At 53.2% G+C, this 25906-nt stretch overlaps 1 protein-coding gene across 2 annotated transcripts; it reads left to right on the top strand.

The window, feature by feature from the left end:
• The first annotated feature begins 9955 nt into the window (after positions 1–9955).
• HLX (H2.0 like homeobox) lies at positions 9956–14290 on the top strand. 2 transcript variants are annotated; one of them, XM_053938380.1, is made up of 4 exons: positions 9956–10770; positions 11363–11542; positions 12015–12199; positions 13000–14290. In XM_053938380.1, the coding sequence occupies exons 1-4, from the start codon at positions 10203–10205 to the stop codon at positions 13339–13341; spliced, it is 1275 nt and encodes a 424-aa protein (XP_053794355.1). In that variant the 5' UTR covers positions 9956–10202; the 3' UTR covers positions 13342–14290. The 2 variants fall into 2 exon arrangements, with proteins under 2 accessions (XP_053794355.1, XP_053794356.1); XM_053938381.1 differs by lacking the exon at positions 11363–11542.
• Positions 14291–25906: the final 11616 nt, after the last annotated feature.

The raw sequence follows: 25906 nt of genomic DNA, 5'->3' as shown, positions 1-25906 counted from the left end.
GAAGCATATGTTCTGCAAGTCAAGTTAGTTGGATTTTTTTTCACTGCCAAGGACAATAATTTTTTTCCTCTCTTTTTTTTTTTCTTTTTCAAAATAAACATCATGCTGGAATGTGCTGCAGCAAATGGCTTGGGCTCTATTATATTTCATGCAGCTTTCTAAACAATTTTCAACCCTGCTGGCCCAGTGTCAAACAGAAGGCAACCAACAATAGCAAAATCCCATTAAAGCTGAGAAGGTTCCTTCCTGAGGTGAACACGGCCAGAAATAGTAATCTTGGCTCTCTTTTCAATTTGGCATTGGGGACTAATAATGCCTGTTCTCCTAATGGAAATTATCTAATTTCATCCAAGTGCAGCTCCAGAGAGAGCTGGGCTGACGCACAAACAGTCAATATAACAACATTCTTCTTGAAGAGCTGAACAATGGGGCTTTGGTGGGACCGTGATTAACAACGTCAAACTAAGAACAAACAGAAGGTGTAAAAATAGGCATCTGAGGAGTTGACACAACGGACTATTTTTCATCTGTAGGGCCAGAGGAGAATAGCTTGTTAAATTGTATGCTTGGAGCACTTCATCAGATGCTGTGTGGAATGGTGAAAAAAATCCATTTCCCATCTGGGTCTGAATGTACTAAGGAACTGCACATGCCTTATTAATATAAATCACTCTAGGAGTATAATTCCCATTAGCATTAAAGAACAATTTTTCAATGAAATACTCTTGCACCAGGAACACCTAACGGGAAATAATGTTTGCTTCATTTGGAAAGAATAGTAAAATACAGTGTGGAGATGGAGAAGGTAGAGAAGCATTTCTTCCTTCCAGTGTGATGGGTTTTTGTGTCTGCTGTAAGATATCCCCTTCCCAGCCTAGCAGAACTGTATCCAGCCTCTGTGCAGAAGTCCCCAGAGGTGGTAGGGAATGGTGATGAGGGGAAGAGCTCCTCCAGAAAACTGGACCAGTGCTATGGCCCAGGGTTGAAGCACTGCTGTCCTGTTTCCCACAGGCCCCCACCCAGGCTGGGTGAGAGAAAAGGTCCAGCCTCCCTCCCTCCACCCATGCTTCCCTTCTTCCCTCCATCCCTCCTTCATCCCCAGGGCAGCCTCACATTTGGAGAGAGCTGAGATGGCTTCAGGCCACCTCCACCCCCTTACCCAACCTCACCCTGTGGAACTCCTTGTTGTCAGCCTAAAAATAGCCCTCCCCAAAACCAAATCACCACTCTGGACATTATTTCTCACGTCTTGAGAAAAAGCAGCAGTTCCTACATTTCCCTTTAACACTGAAGCCACAGCTGGTCTCACAGTGTGCCTGGTACATTAGAACTGGGTGAAACCACCACACAAGTCATTAGCTCTGGTGCCTCGCCTCTTTCCCCAGGGCTCTGGCTCTGGTATTTGCTCTGTAGGGACTGCATGTGCCCAGGGTGAATGCCAACCCCTGTGTTTGTGCGGGCACACAGTGGTTCCCAAACCTCAGCATCACCTTGCTTTGACACTGAGGGATTTACTCTCCTTCCCTGCCTTAAACACTGCAGCTTCCTTCTAGCTCCTAATGAAAGGAAAGTATAGCCTTGAAATGTTGGACAAAATTCTCACCTCTGGTTAAGCAGGTATAGTTTCTTTTAATTTTTACAAAATCTCAAGAAGCCATTTACTCTGTGTTATTTTTAGAGCATGAGAGGGGAGGTCTGTGTTTTCATAAAACCCCCAGATATGTGCTGGGGCAGTGGGATTTTGTGCGGGACATGACACAGTTAACTTGGCTCTGTATTGTGGCCGATGGCATCCAGGAGTGACCCCACTCCCCCTCGCTCACCCCACAGGTCACCCCCTGCTCAGGGTCTGCCAAAATTGTGTCATTTTCTTGTTCTCCTTCCTCCTAACAACAATAAAACTGATGAAACGTATGGAAATTGCTAGTAATGAAAGCAAATTGCACTAGAAGTAATACAACACCATGTTGCCCTCAGCCTCAGCTTTCACACCTGGTTAGTCCCCAGAGCTCCCAGAAACCAGTGCCTTTCTCCATGTGAAAGTCCCAGTTCCTCCTCCACACCCAGCCCTGCTTCCTGCAGCCCAGCCCTCAGCTCAGCCCCTTCCCTGCATCAGCCGACCCCTTTTCAACTTCCCTTTGGTCTCTGGTCCTTTAAAATCAGCTAGGACACCTCTTACATGTCTCAAAACACCCAAGATGGGAGACAGATTCCTCACTAGGAATATTTCTCTACTTCCAGACTTTGGTGGGTAGCAGTATCCCACAGAAATGAAAGCAGCTTGGCACGATAGCCATCCTTGCCTCCTGGCTGCAGGCAATGCTGCCATGTGGGTATGCCAGAGCCCTGGAGAACGTTCAACATCCAAAGGGTGCCCAAAGCATCCTTGGGTCCTAGGGAGGAAATCTGAGGAAGTTTCAGACAGAAGAGTAAAGCCTTGTGGCTGAGCTCACTCCCAGCAGTTCCAGCGGCCATTCACCCAGACAGAATGTGACCCAGGATGGTTGTTGTGATTAGGAATTTTATTGTCAGCTTGCACTAGAGGGTGCTGCTTCGTTAGGCTTTGGGAAAGATTGCAGTAATGGGACCGCCTCCTATGTCTTTATTCCTTGCAAAGTTAGGCTGAGACCTGATACGTGTTGGGATTCATATTACCATTCAGCGTGGCCCCAGAATGAAATGGATTGCCTAGCTGGGAAAATTAGAATGTCTTGGCTTGGAAAGGAGTTTATACATCTGGGGGGCAAGAGTAAACATTTGTGTTAGACACTGTGACAAATGAAAGGAAAAACTGGTCAGCCTTGCCTTTTCTCTCTCCATTTCACAATTCTGAGATGAATGGATGCCTCAAGGAAGTGAGAAACTAGGAAAAAAAATTAAGGACAGGACAGTGAAGGCAGACATGGGAGATAATGAGACTTTGGAATTCACTGCTACAGGACAGATAATCAAAATCTCATTATAAAATTTTTTAGAAGAAATAAAAGCAAAATACCTTTTATGACTGCTACAGTAATTTGGCTAAGATAAAGGTAACCAGATCCCAGGCACTGAGATACAAAATGATGTGTTAGAGGTATCAGTAGGAAATTACTTCCCCTGTGTGCTGCATTGCTGTGTTGACTGCGCCTCCTCTGTTTTTGTTTCCATTTGCTGAAGGCGTGGAGGAGCAGCTATTGCTGTAGGCAGCATCCCAGACCCACAGCTGGAAGGAGATACCTTACACCACCCTGCTCAGCTCCCAGAGGATCTGCCTACCCTCCTGGGTGTCTCACAGGGAGGTGACCTGGATCTTCCAAGACCTGGTGGAGCCTGATATAGGGAATCTGTGAGCTGTCCAAGTGATGGCTGGACTTTACTTAGAGCAGATTCAGTTCCAGTAAGGGAAGCAGCTCTGGAGGGTGCTATATACACGCTCTATAGTCTGGCACGCTTGTTTATGGGCTCATAAAACTCCTCTGGCTGGCACTCTCATTTGGCATCCACCAGGAAGCATCTCCCTTGGGCTAGAAAAGGTTAAAACGGGACTTTTTGTAAGGGCCTTGATGACATTATTTTCCAGGTGTTTTATATATGCTAATAGCAAGGAAGGAGCTGGTTTTAAAGTTGGGCTGATATGTATTTACTGCATTTAAATCCACTTTGAACATGAAAGGAGGGGTAGAAGAAAAACAAGAACTATTCTCAAATCCAGATGAGTTTTACAGAGTAATTTTCTTCTAGATACTTGACTTCCTTATGGGGTTGATTTTGCCTTTTATGCGTCTGCATTCTGATATCTTTATTTCCAGCTTCCCCACATTTTTGACCGCTGTTGGCAAGAAGTAGGAAACTGTTTCTTACTAAGACTTTTATTAGGCAGTTATTAGTATTTCCTTCTTAAATACTGAACGGCTTTTCTGTGCAGTAACTTTAATATACTGCTGCTGGAGAAGCAAAGGGCCAAAGGCATCAGCCAGGTTTTGTGGAAATAGACTGAGATTGTTCTGGTAAAATCATAGAGATGATGATCCACTATGGGAATTTAAGAAAAACCCATTTAGTTTTCATCTGTACTTGCATCTAAATATCCAGTTTGAGCTGAGGTGGCCTGAGCCTGTCCTCAACAGCAGTAGTTGGCCTCAGTTAAGGAGCTGCCCATTTGGGTCCCAGCTGAGAACAGGTGTAGTTACACTCTCCTGTCAGATTTAGGAAATACTTGTGGATGGTCTTTTCTCATTGAGAGTCAAATCACCTTCCTTTTACGCAGTGGTGCTTGTTTTCAGTTGCTGTGCACTGTGCCAACTCAATCCAGTGTGTGCAAGCAAATGCTTCCCTGCTGGGCGGTTGCCCATGAGAGCAGGGGGTCAGCACTTCTGCACGTCCTGTCACCTTTAATCAGCCACCAGAGGGTTAATTGCACACCAGCTCTCTGCAAACCTCTCTGTTGGTGAGGCCAGCCCATGGTAAGTCCTCCTGCAAGCAGATTATGGTCTGACTGCAGCGTGAAGGTGGAGTAAGCTATGAAATCAGGATGATTGGATGGTATGTATGATATGATGCTGATAGAAAAGAAAACAAACTCAGGGGCTCTCCATGTGTGAAGGACCCATTTTAGATTGCAGAAAGCAGTTACAAGAAGCAGCGCTTAAATTAATGGGTAACCTGATGAGAAGTTAGAGCAGACTAGAAGATGATCACAGCAGTCCTGCCAGCCTGTCCCCTGAGTGCATTTTTCCCTCAGCAACCCCCCCGGCTGGTTGCATGATAAAGAAGCTAGTTTGGGGTACTATGGCAGTGTAAAACTTTTCTTACTGAAAGAGTTAATTTAACATCCCCAGGGGTAGGAACAAGCAGGCTGGAATGCAGGGAGAATGTCAGACTGGCACTTGTAGCTTCAAGCAGCTTAAACCATCACAGCATTGCAGGATCATAGTGCCCATCTCCCAGCACAGCATCAGGTGCCTAAAAATGGGATTCACAAAAGTCAGCACAGTGAGCAGAACCTGCCTGCTCCAGCCGATAGGAAACCCCAGGGAAGGGACGTTCTGATCCTGCTCGTCCTCAGAATGCTGCCTTGTTTCCTCGGGGCTGTGAAGAGGCACTTCTCTCCAGATTATATTTCTTACTTCTTACCCTGACCCTTCTGTAAGATTTATGAATCTGCAGCTTTTCACACACACACACACACACACACACACACACAAAAAAAAAAAAAAAAAAAAAAAAGATCGTTCCTTTCTTTTGCCTTTTCTTTTTCCTTTTCTTATGCATGGCTGCAGAAAGATACAGTGCCCTCCCACATCCCAGATCTCTGAGCCAGGCACTCAAGAGTATAGATAAATCTGTGTTTCTAGGTCCCCTCTCTCTCTGAAGGGACTTGAGGGATTATACAGCCTTTGGGGTACTACGTGAAACCCCTCAGCTTCCCATGCTCTAATGTGTTTCCTCAGAAAACAGCAGCTTCAGCAGCTGAAAGCCACAGCATGCAAACGTGCAAGTGTGAGAACAAGTCTCCGGCTCAGTGGCTGGTGTGTTGTCCCTGGAGCTCGGACCTTTAGGCTTTGATCCTCTCTCACATATGGACCCGTTCAATGGGACCTACTCTGCTGGAACATATGGACAGTTCTCGGGACTGTTCACATGCAGAAAACCCCGCGGAGTTTTCAGACAACTATAATGTAGACATTTCAGAGGAATCTTGTTTCAGAGCAATTTTAGCATGACCTGTGGACGCAATTCCCGTCTAGGATTCCTGGGTGTGCACCCCAACACCCCTCCTTGTTACAAAGCTGCAGGTGAGGAGGATCAGGCGCTACCGTCCAAAAAGTACACTCTGATTCGAATTCAAACAGCAGTTAAAATACACCCGCAGGCAGCTTGAAATCCTGCCCTACTGCACGGAAACCCAGATCCCGCCTGCTTTCCGAGCCTTCCACGGCTGCTCAGCAGATGACATAACATTAGTCGTGACTTACTGACACAGGTATTCAACTAAATAACGCGTGAAACAATGGAAAGGAAACGCCAAAAGTTTGACCAGCTCAGTCTCTGGGTTCGCTTGCGGTTCTGGGCAGTTCCTGCCTGCGCTGCTGTTGAGCCTTTCAGATAACGAGCTGTGCTCAGCTGGGAGAAACCCCTCCAGCCCCGCGGCAGCGGCCGCGGCCGCTTCCAGCGGCGGATCCCGGCCGGGGGTCTCGGCCCGGCCCGCGGTCAGGGGGGCGGCCCCGCTGCAGCACTCCCGGCATCCCGCGGCGGTGCCGGAGAAGAACGGGCGGCAGCCGCCGGGAGCCCCCCGGCTCCCGCATTGCGCCCCTGCCCACCCTGCAGCCCCAGCCCCGGGCGGCTGCGGCGGGAGGGGATCTCCAAACATGGTCGCCCGCTGCTCGCGCGGCCCCTGGAGTGGGTTTTTTGGAAATGGGAGATTTTGGGAGGGTGGGTAAGCCCCGTCCCAGGGACTCGGCAGGTGGCGACAGAGAACGGGCTTTGCGGGGTGCCCGGCGCTGCGGAGCGCGGGCGGGGCGGGGGGGGGCGGCTCCGCGGGACGCCCGGGGCAGGGGTGCAGAGGTCCCGCTAACGCCACCCGAGCGAACCTTCTTCCTGGAGAGCTTCCCGTGAGGATTAAATATTTATTTTTACAAGTATTCTTTCAGAGAGATATAACGGTATCTTAGCTTTATAATTTTGTGTATCTCGCACATATACCTTTATATATACAAACATAGGAATAATCAGAGCACATACAGAAGCCTAAAATCCAACAGGCAAGGGGTAGGCCGCGGGCGACGGAGAAGGAGGCCGCTCCGCCAACATCCTGGGCCGACTCGGAGGGGCAAACCTGGTTCCGCATCCCCCACGGCTGGGCCGCCGAGTGCTGCCTGCGATGACGGGGGGCCCCGAGCCCCCAGTGGGGTGAACAGGCTGCGTCGGGCTCGGGCACCGTTCGGGGCTCGGGAGAGGCGGCCGGGGGCTCGGGCTGCCAGCATCACGGCGGGATCCGTGGGGCCGACCTGCCCGCAGTTCGCCGGGGAACTGGACGGGGCAACCATTTGGCCGAAAGGGCTGTCCGCCCTTCCCCTCGGGGCGCTGGCAGGCAGCGCCCGGCCCTTTCAGGGATGCTCCCGGTCCCGTGCCCTCGAGTAGGGACGGGGGAGCTGCAGAGCCTCGGGCTCAGTCCTTCTATTTTCCCCTATTAAGAACTCGAATAATTTTTTTCCAACTCCTTTGTCGGCCTCGAGGAAGAAGAAAAAAAAATCCTTCGAGACTCCACTCGAAAAAAAAAAGCAGCAGCATCGCTTCTGCCGCGCAGTTCATTCGCCTCCTTCTCGAGTCCCTCGGAAAGCAAGATTAAAGGGGAAAGTCGCAGCTGTATATTTATGTTTTCATTGCTAGAAGGGAATTGATTTCCTTGCATTTATTTTTGTAGTTGCAATACACAAGGGCGGATTTGCGTCACCAAAGCAACTTGCTGGTCGAGATAAAGTTGCACAAATATTGAAAAGGGAAGTGCTCGCGCTCATTATGAAGTTTTTCTCCGGAAGAAATAAGGATTTCTGCTGTATCCTAAAATACTAAAGCCGCTTCTATTTTGGGACAAATCTCGCAGGCACATCCGCTCATTTAGTCCGAGTTGGAACCTCTCAAAAAACAGGAGATGACCTGGACTGCAGCAAGCCCCAGGTTTCCTGCAGCCTTCTCCCTTCTTGCGCTGGGAGGAGGGGCCGCTGCCTCCCCCGGCAGTGCGGCCGCGCAGCCCTGCGCGTCCCCGGGCAGGCAGGGAGGCCTGCGGAGGCCTTTGGGAGAAAGGACACCCTTGTCCCCAGGAAGAGGGAGAGGCCGGGGGGTGAGGCAAGTGCTCCTGGTTTCGACCGCGAAGGATGCGCGAATGCGCAGCGCAGCCGAGCCCCGGGAAAGCACCTGCCCCCGCGGCCCGGACTCCCTGGTTCCCTCGCCCTCCCGAGGCCCAGTCCGAGGGTGAAGGGCTTTAGTGTGAGTCGTTCAGCGTTTCCTTTTGAGTTATTTTAGTCCCCGCGGGATGACAGCGGGGTCCCGGCCACCGGCGGCACCGAGGCACCGGCGGCACCGAGGCAGCGGAGCCGCGGCCGTGCCCGGGTCGGGTCTGCCCGGCGTGCCCGCAAACGGTCCTGTCCCTCCCGTGCTGCACGGAAGCGAGGCGAGATAATTTTTGAAATCAGCTCCTAAAAGAAAGGAAAAAAAAAAAAAAAAAAGAAAGAAAAAAAAAAAAAAAAAAAAAAACACACACACACACAAAAAAAAAAACCAACCGAGTTTGGTTTGTTTTTTTTTTTTGTTTGTTTTTTTTTTTTTTTTTGCCTTGACTGCCTGGTGAGCAGCCACGGGCTGGTCCAAGGCTCCGGGGTAGCAGTGTAATTGCAGCAATAATTTAACGAGGCGGTTTGCCGCCGGGATGCAGCACCCAAGGCACACTTCGTTACCCGTCCCTCGGGCGGGCTGCGGGGTGGCTCTGCCCGGCGGTGGGAACACGAGTGGAACCGGAGTCGTTCGATTCGGTTTGAGAGCAAGAGGATGGCGGTGGGGTCAGCTGCCGTGAGGGAGAATTGGGGAGAGATGCAAGAAAAAGGGGCTTTCCGATGTCGAGGCAGGAAAAGTTGAGAGATAATCAACCTTTTCTTTCGCCGCCTTCGGGTTTCCGACATATCTTGGCAAGCCAACCCGTCTTCATTTTTCGGTTTTGCCTCATTAATAAGAACCAAACCAAACCAAAGAGGTGCCTGGCTTTTCCCGGGGAGCCAGCCACACCTTCACCCTTTATAGCACACGGTTATGGCTAAGGAACGTGTTCACTCTTGCTCGCAGGTGGTTTCAATATTCCCACAGTAGCTACATCTTCATACCAGGAGAAAGAAAAATAGTTCGCCTTTCTCGCGGTTCCCCCAAAACCGTCAGAATCTGGGAAACGCTTTGGAAAAAATAATATTATATTTCTGTAACAAAATCAAAGCAAACTTGCAATCGTCCGACCCGGCAGGCTGCTCAAAACGACAGTGCCTGCTTTACTTGTCCGAAAACTAAAAATAAATAAATATTTGATTTTCAGAGTCAGATCAGGACAAATGTGATGTTAGAGCAGAGGAAAAAAATGCGCCAAAGATGCTTTCATAAATTTGTCCCTAAATCATTGCAGTGAATATAGCATATGATTCTGGTGTACTGGAAAAAAATGGGGATAGTTCTGTCGTCAAAGGTTTTGGAAATTATAAAGTAGTTTTAAAGGTGTAATTAGTGTGCAAGCAGCCACCGGGATGGAGAACCTGACAAAAATCTACCGCAAAATTACACTGTCGTCAAAATAATACCAGGTAATTAATCGCTGCTAATGCAGGATGAAACGTTTCCTGGGCCCAGAATATCTGGGAGCTCTCATAAATACATATATTGCGTGCATCAGCATGGACTCCTTCTCTTCCAGACTATCCCAGGCTCATTTATCCGGGAAGGAAACACATTTCCTTGAGAATCGTTTCCAAGAGGACAGATCTGCTTCCAATAGCCAAAAATTTCCCCGCGCGTTTCTTTCAAACGTTTGGAAATCGCGGCGGCAGCAAGCGCGGCGATCTTGCGCTGTATTTTTTTTTTTTTTTTTTTTTTTTGAGTGGAGGGGTAGGGAGAAAGTGGTTGTTCAAGGTCAAGGGCGCAATTTAAGGGGGTATAGGTGTGTGTTGGGGTGTCCTTTTTGCGGCAAACCGCTCCGAATCGCGGGTCCGGGGCCACGCAGCTGGCGCTGTGGGCGCGGTGGCCGAACCCGGCCCCGGCCCTGCGTGGGCGTGTCGGCGGGCGGTGCTGCCCGGCCCCGCGGATCGCGGATTGGGCGTGGGGAGGGAGCGAGGGCTGCTCGCTGCCAGAGAAAGTTTTGGGGAGGGGTGGATGTTTTTTTCTTCCCCCAGTGCGAGGAAAGGGGGTTTGGTTTGGGTTTGTTTTGTTTGCGCCGCTCCGCTCCTCGCCCGCTCGCTTTCTTCGTCTGGCTGTGGGTTCTGGGGAGTTTTTAATTTTCGGGGTTAATTTTTTCTTTTTCTTTTCGTCATTTTTTGGTGGTTGGCTCTCTGTCCTTGCCCCTTCGGGAAGTGCTCCACCAACCGCCTCTCGCCCCGCCATCCCTCCCCATGCGCCCGGGGCCGCGGGCAGCTCCGCGGCGCGCACCCGGGAGCTGAGCTGCGGAGCGGCGCGTCCCCTCCTCGGTCAGGATGTACACGGCCGGGCTGGCTCCTTTCTACGCCTCCAACTTCAGCTTGTGGTCAGCGGCGTATTGCTCTGCTTCGGGGCCGGCGGCCGGCGGCTGCTTCCCGCTGGACGCCGCGGCGGCGAAGAAGCCGTCCTTCTGCATCGCCGACATCCTCCACGCCGGCGGCGAGGCGGCGGCAGGAGCCGCCGACAGCCTGCCCGGAGGGCCCGGCACCGGGATGCCGGCCGCGCTGGGAGCCGTGCACCACGGTGGTCCCTTCCACGCCACGGCCTCTCCGCTCCGGCCCACGCCCGTTGTGGCCCCCGACGCCCCCGCCGCCGCCGCCTTCCCGCCGCGCCTCTCGCCGCTCTCCGCCGCCTACCACTCCCACCACCACCGCCCCCCGCAGCACCGGTCCCCCGCAGCGGCGGCGGCGGGCGGCGGAGGCGCCCCGGCCCCCGCCCGGCTGCCCGGCGGCCACACGCACGGCTCGGCGCCGGCGCCCGCCAGCAAGGACCTGAAATTCGGCATCGACCGCATTTTATCGGCGGAGTTTGACCCCAAAGTCAAGGAAGGCAACACGCTGAGAGGTAGAGAAATTGGCTTGTCCGCTTTCCCTGCTAGCGCTCTCGGTGCTCTGTTACTTGTACTGTGATTAGCGACTACACCCGCGATTTGAAAACTTTTCGATCTAGGCGAGAAAATAATTATTTGGGGAAAAAAAAAAAAAAAAAGAGTTATAAATCAGAGTTTCTAACAGCTCTCACTGAGCCTCCCCCCAACCCCCCCTCCCCGCCCCGGCCTCCGCACGGCAGAGCCGGGGGGCGCGGGGCTTGCGCCCCTGGGAAAATATCAATAGCGTGTAAATAGCGAGCGAAGCTCTCCACACTTCCCGGAGCGGCCGGGGATTTCTGCCTCCCAGGGCACTGCCCGTGTTAAAGGCTTTCGCGGCAGTCCATCTCCCCTCGCAGCCTGTAAACATCCTGACCAAGGGACTAAATATGTCGGAGGACGTCTCACTGCCGGGGCATGGCTGCCTCTCCCGAGGAGAGCCCCTGGGGGCGGGAGACGGCTGCTTAGTGGCCCCCCGAGCCCCTCCGACCGGGCACCCGCTCCGAATCATGCCGGATTGTCGGTCTCGACCGCGGTATAACAGAGCTCTCCTTGTTCCTGTGCTCGCAGATCTGACCTCCTTATTAACTACGAGCCGCCAAACTGGGGTTCATGTCCCCACCTTGCAGCCTTCCGCCGGCCAGTTCTTCGCGTCTCTAGACCCCATTAACGAGGCCTCTGCTATCCTGGGTCCCTTAAACACAAACCCAAGGAGCTCAGTGCAGCACCAGTTTCAAGACACTTTTCCAGGTACATCTCGTCCCTCCTCGACCCTCCTGTGGCGCAGGGCCCTCCATCCTGGAGCAGCCCCCTTCCCCCCGGAGGGACTCGCCAGGCAATTTTGCAAGGCCGGGGTGTACATAGCGAGGTTCAGATTTTGGGCAAAAGCCGGGCTGCGGGGGGGGGGGAGGAAGAGCTGCCTAGGGCCTAATCTAGAGGACCATCCCATCGAGTACAGGAGTAATAACCTGGGCTGAGAGAGAAGAAGCGGGGAGGTGGGAGAGGAAGAAATTCGGGTTCCACACAGCTCCACCCGCACCCGAAGCAGCACAAGCTGACAGGACACGTACCCATCGGGCAGGCAGGGCCACGCTGGCTCTGGCCCTCCCTGCACATCGCACTCCGACTCTTATTCAGATCGATTTAAGGCTCCCTTTCAGCCTGTGATATTAATAACGCCATCTCCTCCTCTCTTCCCCTGCTTTTCTCTTCCCGTCCCCAGGTCCGTATGCAGTTCTAACCAAGGACACGCTGCCCCAGACGTACAAGAGGAAACGCTCCTGGTCCAGGGCTGTTTTTTCTAACCTGCAGAGGAAAGGTTTAGAAAAACGGTTCGAAATCCAGAAGTATGTCACCAAACCGGACAGGAAGCAGCTGGCGGCGATGCTGGGGCTGACAGATGCTCAAGTAAGAATGGCTTCGGTTTTATTTCAAACCTTACTTCCAGTTTAGATGAATACCAGAGGGCAGTGAGGCTTCAAAGTGATTTCCTTTCCTTTATGAGTGGGGCTGTCTGAGGAGCTGCACCTCACCCCGAGCATCCCTTGCGCCCAGGTTCCGCGGCGTACCGCGGCCCAGCGCGGAGTTTTCGCCTTTGTTTTGGCCACCGAGGAGCAGGCCGGGCGGAGAGATGAGCGGGGCCAGGGCAGGCCATCAGTGTGCGCTTTACTGGAGTGAAATTTGCTGTAGGAGACAGTTTAGGGCAAAGGAAGTAGAAGCGAAAACACTGTTCTTAATATCCCTTTTTTTTTTCTGTTTTAAATTTTTTTTTGTTCTAAATCTTTCCTTGCGTTGTGAAATCCTTCGTTCTGAGGAAGTGAAAAAACTTCTTCAAACGGAAGCATTAAACGCCACTCTGTAATGATTCCACTATTGAGGGCCCACAGCGCACAGAATTGTATAACGCTGTGGTTTCTTGAGCAAGATTTGGTTTCCTGGAAGAAGAAGTAGAAGGAGAGAGGAAAAAACCCCATCCAAACAAACAAACAAACACGGGGTGGGGTATGTGCGGTATTTAAATACACAAACTAGAAGGAGGAAAAAAAAAAAAACAACCCTTCAGTCGAGTAAGGATGTGGGCAGCGGGAGGGGAGGACGGCGCCTCCTCATCTCCCCGCGTTGCCGGTGCTGGTGGAAGGGGTCGGGGCCGGGCGCGGTGCGGGGCGCGGTGGGGCCGTGCCGCCCGTCTAAGGGCGGTGCGGCCGCAGGTGAAGGTGTGGTTCCAGAACCGGCGGATGAAGTGGCGGCACTCCAAGGAAGCGCAGGCCCAGAAGGACAAAGAGCCGCCGCCGGAGCCGGAGCCGGCGGCCCAGCGAGCCGGCGCACCGCCCGCCGACCCCGGGGAGCCCGAGCGCAGCCCCAGCCGCTCCGAAGGCGACAGCGACAGCAGCGACGCTGAGTCCCTCGACATGGCCCCCAGCGACACGGAACGGACTGAGGGCGCCGAGCGGAGCCTGCCCGCCGCCGGGCTGGGCAAGTCCTCCGGCAGCACCGGCCTGCCATCCCCGCCGCCCGCCGCCGCCAGCCCCGAGCCGCGGAGCGGTCTATAGTCGGGGCGGCCCGGGACCTGTGCGCTAATTTATCTCCCTTCCCCCGCCCCGGGAGCGCGGCAAGGCCGGCCCAGCACCGGCCCCGGCCCCGGCCCGCTCCCGCCTGTGGCCAGCGCCCGGCCCGGCCCGGGGCGAGGGGCCGAGGACGCAGGAGGAGCGGGGAGCCCCAGCCCCGGGGCGGCAGAGCGTGAGGCGGCCGCCTTTCCCTCAGAGCTGCTTGCAGGAGACCGGGGGATTTTTCCTTTTTTTTTTCCTTTTTTTTTTTTTTTTTCCTTTTTTTTTTTTTTTTAATTTTAATTCTCCGTTTCCCGCCCCTCGTTCTCTCCAGGAAAATCCGAGCGAGGGACTGCGAGAATGCTCTCCGAAATCCCCACCTTTCCCCGCCCCACCCCCCAAACAATTTACAATGTGAAGTATTTTGCCAACGTCCTCATTGGTTGCAACTCGTTGCTTCGAATAATCCGGCCAAGAAATACTGCACTGACAAAATATATAAATATATATATATATATATAACTCCTGTAAATAAAATGTTTGCTATGGTTTGTAGCCACGTCAGTCTTTTGACCAGGGGCGAGGGCTGGCGTGGCTGCCCCAGTTTCCTTCACCCTGCTCGAAGGCAGCAGCTGCCTCTCCTCGCCTCGGAACCTCCCCAGGCAGCCGTCTCTTTTTTTTTTTTTTTTTTTTTTTTTTTTCTTTTTTTTTTTCTAACGAAGGCAGTGACAAGGACTGGATTTGATGAAGCAAAGTCGTGCCCCCGATGAGAAAGTTACCAGTGGCACTCGTAGCCCCGCATGTGCCGGTGCCGTGTGAGGTGGATTTAGGGATGCCAGGCAGGGCTGGGCTATCCAACCGCCCGCGGCTCCCGGCGCCGCTGCCAGGAGCCGGCGGGGCAGTTTTGGGGCGCAGGGGGGACACGACGTGTTTGATTTGCTTCACTTCGCTTCGCTTTGCTTTGCCGTGCTTTGCTGTCGCTCCCGTTCGCCGCGCGCTTCTCCGCAAGCCCCGGTGACGTCACAGCGCGGCTGTGCGGCTTCGGGGGGCGCGCTGTGACGTCATACAGGCGCTGCGCGCGGCGAAGAGGAGGATGGTGACATGGGGGTAGGGTGAGCACCGGGGTGGGAGGGGGACACACGGCGGATTCTCCCCCTATCCCGGTGGGTGCCGCTGGCGCTGGGTGCCCCCCTCGGTGCGTGCGGCCTGGCGGCTCCACCGGGACTCTCCGGGGATCCAGGCAGGGATCCGACGGCTCCACTCGGATTCATAGTTAGCTTCGCCCTCGGAAAAATATAAAGCGCCGCGCTACTCCGTGCTCCGTTCCTCCTGGGCCACGAGGGAGGACGGGGGCCGCTTCTGAGACAGCCTGCTTCCCCCTCCTTCCTTGCCAAGCAGCACGGATTAGAGCGAAAGCCGCGGCGGTGAGCTGCCCCCCGTGCTTCACTCTGGGAACAGTTTTTTGCCTCGCCACAGAAATCTGCGGGGGGCGGGATGCTGCTCACTGAGGCAGGGGAAGGGCAGGAGAGGCCGAGCCGCCCTCCCTCTGTCCCACAAGCTCGGCCGATGGGCACTGAACTTGGGACATCACTAGAAAGAAAGGGGAGACAGAGGAATAAAGCCAAAGACCGGAGAAATGCCGGTGTCCTCCACCGATGTGGAGGCGGGTGCACGTCTGGCCTTCGTCCGCTGCTTCTCTGAAGGCTCAGGCGAGAAATCCTTCGAGGCCGGGGGGGGGTTTTCCCGGGAGGACAATCTCCTCGGGGCCTCCTCCTTGTTAGCGAGAGCAAAGCCCAGAGGAAAGGGAAACACCCACAGAACGCCCCCACCAGAAGCCCTGGGAGAAGGAGCTGGGGCGTACAGCAGGCCAAGAGACATCTTGCGGGACGAAGGGACGGGTGAATTGGTAAAAAACATGTAACCGGGAGGGCAGAGGCTCCGTCAGAGCCACCACAGGCAGGGTGATCTCCAAGGGGGGCGCGCACAAAATTCTGATGCATTCCTGGGTGCCCGCGGCGCCCGCGCGGGGTAGCGCTCCCGGGGTGCCGTCCCTGATCGACCCCTCTTGGGACAGAAAGTGGGACGGGGGAAGAAATTACCTGGAAGGGCCTTGTAAATGAATATTCTGCCTTTAAGACCTTGCCAGGGCGGCAACGAAGGGATGTCACGGCTTATCGGGGCACGGTGTGGGCCCCTCAGTTCGCTTTCAGCCCCAGAAAGCGGCTGCGCCCATCAGCGCGGGATTTGCCATGATGTTGGAACTCCCCTAAATGCGAGGGAAGATGCGGGACAGATGCCCAATTGTTTCTCCTCCGATAAACAACCGTGGTGCGGCTCACGGAGCCGCAGGAATTTGTTTGCCTCTTGAGTTTGCTTCCTGAAGACTAGCCCATGCAGGAGAGAGGGTTTTGGAGTGGCTCTTGTCAGATGAGAAAGGAAAAGTGCGTCGGGAAAGAGTTTCTCTTCCCTTGGGTTAAAGGAATCTGCGTCTCCTCCAGCGCAGGGCTGGCTGCGCGGGGCCAGGCTCTCTCCACCTCGGCCTCCCCAAATAACGGGAGCAATGCCCGCCTGGACTTGGGGTCAGGGAGAGAGCGAGGCAATGTCTTTATGGCATCATTTTAAGATAACACGGAAAAAAAAAAAAGAAAAAAAAAAGAAAAAAAAAGAAAAAAAAAAGGGGGGGGAATAATGCTGTTGGGACTCGAGGTTTGGATAAAGATACTCAGGTCTGAATGGAAACTTCGTCCTGCGCCCGCTTTTTGTGCTTTTCGGGCCGAGGGGCCAAGTGGCGGAGCGGGAGGATGGGTTTCTTCCTCTCCCCCGGTTACAGGGAAAATGAATTATATCTCTCTCCAGTTTGCTCCTGCTGTGCACGTGCAGGTACAGCAAAGCCACGAAAACGAGTTTGGGGAAAGATGTGCCCATGGAGGGATTTGTGTCCCTCTCTACAGAGAAGGGAGTTTTCCCCGTCCCGCGAGGCTGTAGTTACTGCTCGATTTCTGCGGGATAAAATCGGGACAATGTCGTGACCGCAGGCAGCTCCCACGCCGTTGGCTGGCGAAGGCGACATGTCCGTAGTGCAATGCAACACCCCCGCTCCCAGAACAAGTCAAAGAAAGCTTGGGGGAACCTCTATTTTGTTTGCTTGTTATGGCCTGGTAACACGAAAGGCTTTTGATGCTGGTTGTCTCTGAACGAGAGACGCCCGAGCTCACTGTTTACTGCCGACCCGAAAATCCCGACGGTGTTTCAATCGTGGGCAGCAGCTTTCCAGGCGGTCTCTTCACCTCCTCTAAATCCGCTGTGACTCTTTCCAGGTCTGTGCCGGGCACCTCAAGCCCCTCGGGCTGTCCCCGCCCGCCACAGCGCAGCCGGGTGACAGCGAGGTGTCGCGGCGGGGCCGGGGTCCCTGCGGAGGGGCTGGCAGGAGCTTCCCCGGCGTTGCCCTGGTCCCCGCGGTCCCGGCAAGGGCAGGCTCTCCGCACAAATTCTCTTCGTTGCTTCTCTTCCCCACCCGGATGCCCCACAGAGATTTTTCGCGCTGATTTTAAATGAAAAGTAGTACCAGAGACCAAGAAGCGGGAGCGATACACGCTGCCGCGCGGAGGCAGAGGTTTTCCTGCCTCCTCCTGCCTGGCATGTATGGGAAATCGGATTAATACAGAAGCGGGAGGCCTCGCCGTGCCGCTCCAATATCCCAGCCCTGTCTGGGGGCATCCACACTCGCAGAGATGCGCAGCCGGGCTGATCAGAGCCAGGTCCGGCCGGCCTTCTTCCCGGGGAGCAGCTTACCAATAACCCCACCTTTCCTGGGCACTGTGTTAGGAAGCCCAATGAGATACTTTTCTTTTCGCCCGATTTCTTACCAGAGACCTCCCATCTCCAGAGATCCAAGTCAGCCTCAGAAATAACAGCCACGTTAGAAGAAAAAAAAAAAAAAAAAAAAACCCAAAACAATAATACAACAAAACAGAAGCAATAATTTAATTAAGAGATACACGGTGCAAAAGGGCCGGGTGAGGAACTGGCATCGGGGATCCGCCGCTGTCCTGCCCGGCGAGGATGGGGTGTCCGCCGCGGTCCCCCCGCCTCGGTGCTGCTCCCCCCAGAGCCCCGTGGGCGCGGAGCCGGCGGCGGCGAAACCTGAGTTCGCCTCCCTCGTTAGCAGAGCGAGACCAGCCCCGCTCCTTAGGAAAATATTTTTATTTTATTTTAATGTCGGGCTTAAGCTGATGTCTTAAAAAATAATTGTTTTCAGATCCCAGTTCGCTCGGCATCGCCGTTTCACACTCGCAAGCACACACAGCTTTCCCTGCAGTTCATGCCTCGGGACTGACTGGCGTCGGCAAGACAAACTGCAATCTCCAAAATGTCAACTTTTGCCACAATCTCGACTAAAAAAACCACCCCCTTCTTATTACTGTTGAGCGCTCATCAGAAATAATGGCTGTTTACACAAAACCTTTATTCACTTTCTTAAATAAACACCAGTGAATTCAAATAAAGCAAAGCCTCAGCTATAATTCAAGCACAACGTTTGCTGTGTGTATTCTCGGCTGCGGACCTGGAGAGACTCCTCGGAGAGAAATATGAGGTCTCTTTTCATAGTCCACCTCCATTAGCTAAATATGCTAGCTCACCTCGGCCAGGTTTATACTACTTCGGTTTTCCTTTTTCCCCCCTCTTTTTAGGTTTTTCCCCAGATGAAGCAGAAATATTTCCTCCCTTTTCCCGGGTCCCTTTTAACAGAGGTGTGGTCCGGGCGCTTTTCTTTTTAAATCAATTTGCAGAAGCCCCTTCCCCTCCCCTTTCACAGCCCTGGCTCGGGTACGCGCTGCGGGAGCACCGCCGCCCTCCGCAGCCCGCCCGGCCGCGGCGGATTTCGTGGCTGGGCGGGCAGAGGTGGCTCTGATTATAAGGGGAGGTGTGTGGGTTGGCGAGCCCGGTGAGGCGATGCCAAGGTCTCGCTTATCTTGAAAAGAGCCGCCTATAAATGCGTTTCGTGCAGAGCCCCGAGCTCAGGACCCGCGGAGGGAGCGGCGGCCCCGCCGTCCATCGTCCCTCGAGGGAACCGGGTCCGTCCCGGCGCGGCGCGGGGAGCACTGCCCTCCTGCTCCCCTCATCTCCGCCGCTCCCAGGCCGGGACTCGCGGCCCCAGCCCTAATGAGATCCATTAAGTGTATTATTGATGTGGAGGTTTGCTGTGAGGTCCCGGCTGGAGGGAAGCGGGGCTCTGCTGCAGATACAGGCACTCTGATCTGCACCACCTGGCTGAAACCAGAGAGCCGCCACTTCATTAATGGGTTTAGCCTTTGCTAATTGGTGTCTTTAGGAGCCTTGCCAAATTCTGCTCCGCGATCTTTGGAGGCAGCTTTTGTTTTTCCTTCTGCCGGTGACATTCGTTGACGGCAATCAGAGCCGATCCCACTGCAGCGCCGGCGGCCCGCCAGGCAGCCCGACAGCCTCCGACGGGCCGGGCCGGGCTGCGCGGCCGCTCCGGGCACCTCCTGCCCGCTGCTGCCTCCACCATCACCACCCACCATCGTCATCTTCAGCAAAAGTGGTAACGCCGCAGCTGAACACGGAGCGAGCAGAGCCAAACCCTCTCCTCTCGCCGCGATGACGGCTGCGGCAGGTGACAGGAGGGCAGGTGGGGCGAAAGGAGCCCTGTGACCCACACACCCCCTGCGGAAAGCAAGCACGGGGGCCAGGGCTGTCCCTGTCCGCCGGGGCAGTCCCTGTCGACCACGGGGCCGATCGCGGAGAAAAGGGGAGCGGCAGGGTTAGTGACCGGCCGTGCCAGCCCCGCTCCCGCAGCAGCCCGGAGCCGCCGCGGTTCTCCCCGGCCCAGAGAACCGGCGCCACGACCGAACCCCTTTCGCCACCCGCCCTCGGGGTCAGCTTCATTCCCGGCCCCGCGGTTCTAAGCAGCTTTTCCGAGACTCAAGCGGCCGTAGCTAATGAAATCCGTTCACCGCAAATCACAGAGCTCTGTCGTACGCTATAATCAAATTTCTGCTTGCCTTAAAAAACCCGGGCCACCCTCCTCCACCCCCGTTCTCCGGGCAAACCCCAAATCAAAGGTTTCTAGCCATCACACCCCTCCAGTTATTCCTCGTCCCAGGCCATCTCTCCCGGCCTTCGTGCCATCGCCTGTTCTTCCCGCCTCCTCGCGATGACCAGTTCCTTTCCTCGGCCACGAAAAGAGATGGCTGCTCGGGAGCAGCCCTGTCTGCTTGGTCTGTCACCTGCATGGCAGCATGGGGGTGATGAAAGGATGGGGATGGTGAAGAGAACAGAGAGGTTGGAGGGTTTCTTGCCCAGCAGCCTAAAAGAGGGGTCGGTGGGGAAGTGACACGCTCTCACAGACACACACACACAAATCACCCCAGCTTCATTTCCTGGGTAATGTGTCACCAGCCGTGTAAGTCAAGTATTCAGGGGTCAGACACGGCTGATAAATCACGTCGAGCGAGCATTTTATCCTCCTCACGGCACCGTTGTCACCGGGCTTTGCCGAACCACTCCACGGGCTGTGCCCTGGTGCCGGCCCTGAGGCGAAGGGTCAGAATCGATACGAAATGAAGATGCACTCCGGTCCTCCCCTCACCCCCTAACCCGGAGCCCGCCCGGCCTTGGCCCATTTAAGCCCGGCTACAAAGGGCTCTGACCCGTGCGGGACCGGGACAGACCCCAGCTCCACCTGACCCCCGAGATCGTGCCTGAACGTAGCCATGGAAAGCAAGAAGAAGCAGGATGGGACGCGGCATGGAGCCGGTCCATCTCCTCGAAAACATCCCAGTATGATTCTAAAATGCATGAGCTCCCAAGCTGGCCCGCGTCGCTAGAGCGCTCCACGCTTCCATGGACGAGCCCAAGACCTGACCCTAAGCCTTGTCATTGTCCTTTGACACCACATAAACAAAACGTGTAGTTGCAGATGAAAAATAACTCGAGGGAATTACAACCTGTGTTTTACAAGCAATCCATTTGAGCTTTTCTATTATCATTATTATTTTAAGGACAATAGAAGTACGTCGGGATTCTCTTTTTCAGCGCATTCATACAGAAATCCGTACGTATGTATTGGAGTATGGACATGTCCATACATACACGCATATTTATATGTAAAAGCAGTTCACTGCAAATACCTGTCTGTGTAAATGACTAGACTGTGCGAAGGTATCAATGTCTTTAAAAGACCTTTTTGGCAAAAGTGCCTATATTACAGGCATGTTTAATTCCTGGCCATAACGATTCCTGTCTGGATCCTAACAGAGATGCCCAGGACAGTGACTGTAAGATGACTTGATGAAGCAGTGTGAGCTTAGTCTACAAAAATGGGCTGTTGATGAGGAGAAAAGGGGTTAGACTGCAGCTGATACAACATCCCCTTCTTATGGCTACAGCTTTTCAGCACAGCTCGGGACATGGTATTTTTACCAGTGGTGTAACAGGGATGATATGAAGCTTGGTTCTGCCTCGGGCTTTGCTCTGTACGGCTTCCCTTTTTACTGTAGTTCTTCAGTTCTCTAGAACATAATACATCCAGTACCGTTCGCTTCACAGCATTGTATTTTCAAGGACAAATCTTAATGGGGATCGTCCGCCTCAAGTGGCCCCTTCCCCATCCCGGGAGAGTCCCCTCCCGCCCGCACCCACCACTGTCAGTGACTGCAGCCGTGGAGAGTTAGCTGCCGGCGGGTGAGAAGTCCTCTACTTTATCCTCAAACCTTTGGGAATGTTGTCTGGGATGGGGTGGAGGTGGGAAAGGTCCTGACGCCCTCTCCAGAGCTGTGGATTGCTCGGACCCCCGCCATCCCTCGCCCCCGCAACCCACCGGGGGCGGAGCGGGCTGGGGGGCGGCCCCGCGGCCCCGGCGGGATCGGGCTCCTCTCTCCGCTACAGTAGACCTGTTTATTTGTGCGCGCACCCCTCCCCATAAATCCCACCATCTATAATCATTATCTACATGGAAACTTTTGCCCCCTGCAGCCCCCAGGAATCTTCCCCCCCCCCCCCCCCCCCCGCATCCCTAGTTAGCGGTGATGATTTTAAAAGCATGCGATGATCTAAGCCCTAATACTAATATTATGCATCATTTGGACAGGATAACCATGCCACCTTGTCAAACGCTGCCTCTTTACACAACCCATTTGCTGCATCGCAGAGTCATAACGGAGGTGATGGATGGGCCGGGGACCCCCCCGGCGCCCCCCCGGCGCGGGCAGGAATGCGGGCGGGCGGAGCCCCCGCGCCCGCGGCCGGCCCGCACCCCGCCGGCGACAATTTATGGTCTGTGTATATTTGCTGGCTCCAGATATCGGCAACGTAATGGATGGTTATATTTTATGAATCCGAGGCTCGGATCTAGGGACTCGGGAGTCCCTTCCATGTATGGTGCACTCCTGTCTCGCCCTTAATCCGTCCGGCAGGCAATAAACTTCTCCGCTAAATGCGTCGGGAGATAACAGACAACTTTTATTGATTACAAGAAAATGCTCGAAACTAAATAAAGGGTTTTTATGAGGATCCCTGCGAAGACCCTTTCCCCCGCAACCATTAAGCGCAATATCGACGTTTTACTGCGTGTAAACTGTGAACTTGTTTAGCCGTAAAGGTTGGAGCGGGCGGGAGGCAGATTAAAAGCGAGATGCTCGCCGAGGGGAGCCGGGCTCGGAGGTGCCACCGGGCTGCCAACCCACAGGGTGCCCGCTGACCTTCAGGACTCCCCTTGGGTCCCTCTCTCTTCTCCCTTGTTGAAGGCGTCGGGAACCTCTCCCAAACCTGAAAACAGGGAGCGCTGGGCGCAGCACCGGAGATGTTGAGCCGGGAAAGATGGAAAGGCACCTCACAGCGGCGTTTGGAGTGGGACCCGTGAGAGTTCTCGCCCGGGCGTACCCCGAAGGGAGCATGCGGGCGAGTCCATTTGCATTTTAAAGTGGATGATCGTGGAAGGTTGCTCCACCTTCCCCCTCTTCCCACAGGCCCGGGTGGGGGAGGTGCGAGAAAAGAGGTGAATTTATGTATTTTATTGTATTCCGAGAGTCTTCTTTATAGCCTCAGAGGTGTAAGGGGCGTTGAAGTCTCCGCCTGGAAGAGGGATGATATTGGGGCGGGCGGGGAGGGGGAGGTCCGGCATCAGGCAGCCGGGCTCTGCCCAGGGACAAGGTAGAGATCTACCCGTGGTGGCTTCGCTCTCCCCCGGGCTCTGCACCTCTCTTCCCGCCCCCGCCGAGGGCACGGACTGCTTCGGAGAAAACAGTTTAATTGTTCCCTAACACACTGCAGTAGCACACGGGACGGGCGGGGGCTGCCAAAGGCATCACGAAAACATAAGCCTCACCCACAGCCCTGACTTTGAAACAGCAATGATCCCATAATTTTTTTTTTTAAAAATTTGGTGGCGGTGCTCAGTCTTTTGAGCCCAATCCTCTAATAAATTGCTTAAAATGTCCCGTGGCTTCATTACTGCTGGTATTTCTGTCCATAGGCGGTCGGCTCGAAAATCACAAACGTTATTTTTCCCTGCAACCTCATTGCCAGCCTTCAACAGCAAGAGGCAAACGGTGTTGAGTTTTTTTCCCCCTTCTTGTTGTTCTCTTTGCCGCACTTGGGAAGGTAACTGTGAAATCACTCAGTGTCTATGAGTTGTATCGCATTTTACTGGAAAGCCATAAACCTGTCTCATTCCCTGATGTTTCACGATTTACTTACGAGCATAAAGGAAATGCTTGAGCAGTGTTCCCTCTGCAGTTTTCCTTCGGCGAGGGGAAGCGAAGGAAAGATGCTAATATTGCCATCTAATTTTACAATTTATCCCGTCTACCCAAACAGGGAATGTTTACAAACCAAGGTGCCGTGGGGTTCAGTTTCTGAAACGCAGCCCGTAATCTCAGGGGTCACACTCGTCGGCCCAGTGAATTATTTAGCCTGCCCTTTATTGCTGTTAAAACGTCGGCTTTTGTTTAAACAAACAAAGCTATCCAGAGCCGTTTATCAGTTCCGCAGAAGTCCAGCGAGCAGGATGTCCCGGCAGCGATGCCGTGTGGGCTCGCGTCACCCAGCAGCTCCTCTGCACTGTTACTGCTCATGCCGAGCAGGATTGTGCCCTCACTAGCGACCTGTTCAGGGGCCCTTGCCTTCCCCGTGCAAACACCTTCCCTCCAGCCCACCGCGTGCTTATGCTTCATCTCTAATACGGGTGCTTCTCTATGCACACACATATAACATTATGCTGGCCCTTGTTTTTAATTAGCCATTTTAATTTTTTTTTTTTTAAGATGCAGCTTCATGAGGTATATTTAGCCCATTAGCTAAATTAGCTGGCGAGAACCAAACCAAAACAGAAAAGACATGGGCATCAGTATGGGCAGAACTGGAAAACATTTGGAAGGCTGTTATATACACTTCAAGTCATAAATTAATAGTTGGTTTATTCTTCAATCAGGAAAAAGCCATTAAGGTTTGTTCAGCTATGGTCTGTGGGAAAATAATTTCTTTGACTGAGTTCCCCCTAAAGACCCCCAGAAGTTTTCTCTCCTCTGTCATGAACAGTCTGCTCTTTCCTGTCTTCTGGACAGAGGGAAGAGTAGGACCTCTGGAGAAAAGCAGCTTTTCAGCATCTTGAATTTCACTTTGCATCTGTCTTCCTACCTGCTGATTTAATTTTTCTTTGCATTAGGGACCTTTCTAAATCTCCCTAGAGAAAACTGTGGAATAGTGAGAGTTGTGTATCAGCTTTTTCTTCCTTGCTGGTGGCCATGGTTGCAACTCTGAAGGAAAGAGACATTTGAAGGCGGGGGGCTGAGGAGTGGGAAAGCACAACTTGGAAAGAAATTCAAGTTGAGGAATGAGAGGAATGGATAAAAAAAGGTAGGGCTGATGACTTTTTCATTGCATAGATTTCCTACAGAAGCAGTGGTTACTGATCATGGGTCCGCTTATTTATTTAGTGTGTTTCTGAAATGCATGAGCTCCTAAGCTGGCCCGTGTCACTGGAGCACTCCACGCTTCCATGGATGAGCCCCAGGCCTGGCCCACAGCCTTGTCATTGGAAAGGAACTGTTCTCCAGCCCATGCACCCACTGGCAGGGTTACTATGCACCATTTAGTGACCCACTGCCCACTCACTCTGGGGTCATACTGAACCCCAGAGACCAGCAGGCTGCTGCCATGAGGTAGGGAATTTGATATCAAAGGGACATTTATCTCAAAGGTAATCAGACTTTCCCTTCCCCTCTTCCCACTCAAATTTGCAAGGTGCTATTTTAGGGTCCCTTTGGCTGATGTTGGCGCAGATGCAGGCCAGAAGACCCTGGCAGTGCATGGATCGCAGCATGGTGGCTCTCCATCCCCATGAACAATAGGGTAGGTGTGATTGGAGTGCTCTCCATGCCAGGAGCTGATGGGCTGCTGAAGCCTTGAGTGCTGTCTAGCTCTCCTTTGGTCAGTGCCCCTTCAAACTAAACCCTCACTGTCCCTCCTGGACCAAATTTCAGTACAGCCCCTGTTCTTTTTAGTCCAGTACTGGCGGTGGTTGACAGCACAATGTGGTTGGATGGGAACTGACCCAGCCAGCAGTGCAACCTCACAAAGATCCCATTGTTCAAACTGGGCACATCAAGACTGGTCCTAAGAAACACCGAGAGCTCTTTGCTTCCCTTTGTAAAGGTTGAGGCAAACCTACTGTGGAGATCTGTGCTTTGTGTGGACCTCTGCCCCTGTGGTGAGACTTACCCATACCAGCAACCCAGGAGCTGGCAGTGATGGAAGCCTATGTCAAGATCTGTGCTGTGAAAGGCAGTGATTAAAATTAGGGCTTTTCTGCTGGGGAAGTCTCAATTCCAGGCCTAAATTTCACTGATCTGATGCATCATTAACAAGGTTTACTTGGGCTTAAATTTGTCCCCATTTTTTTGCCAGTTCTACTATCTCTATAACCATGAGGCAGAAAAATAATCAGAGCAAAAAGAAAAAGCGATAGCACTAAGCCTGCTGGTAGTAAAAAATACTAGGTTATTTTAATAAATTTTAGACTTTTCAAAAAGAAATTTTAGCATGATGTAATATTTTAAAGGCAGTTTACACAAAGCACAGCAGGTAAGATCCCTTGAATGACATTGTTTAAAAAGGGTGGTGTGGAATAGTAATCAGAAAAATGAGTCAAATGAAAGCCTAGGTTGCTCCTTGTAGGAAAGAAATGCTAAGTGGGTATTTTTCATCCATAGTTGTCTTTTTTTAAAGGCAGTTAACTAAAGTATTCCTAAAATGTTCCTGTGTACCAATAATGGGCCTTGCATGCATTTTCTTGAGCAATTATTTAATCTGCTGTTGCACTGGAATGTTGAATTATTTTCAGCTTTGGCTTTTCTAAGCTCATCTCTAGTGCAGTGAAAGTTTTTGCCTTGGTACTAACCAGCTGTGCGCAAGAAGTGATTCAGAGGTGTTTGGTGCCCAAAGTTCTTGTCTTGGATTCAGCTAGGGCAGAGTTAATGCCTTCAAACATGAATTGGAGACTGCTTCTGACAGAAGGCTGAACTGCTCCCCTCAAAACAGCCTTGCTAAAAGG

This window comes from Vidua chalybeata, chromosome 3 (genome assembly GCF_026979565.1).
Source record: "Vidua chalybeata isolate OUT-0048 chromosome 3, bVidCha1 merged haplotype, whole genome shotgun sequence".
Taxonomy (NCBI): domain Eukaryota; kingdom Metazoa; phylum Chordata; class Aves; order Passeriformes; family Viduidae; genus Vidua; species Vidua chalybeata.
The sequence above is the reverse complement of the archived record's forward strand: the minus strand, read 5'-3'. Positions and strand labels throughout refer to the sequence as shown.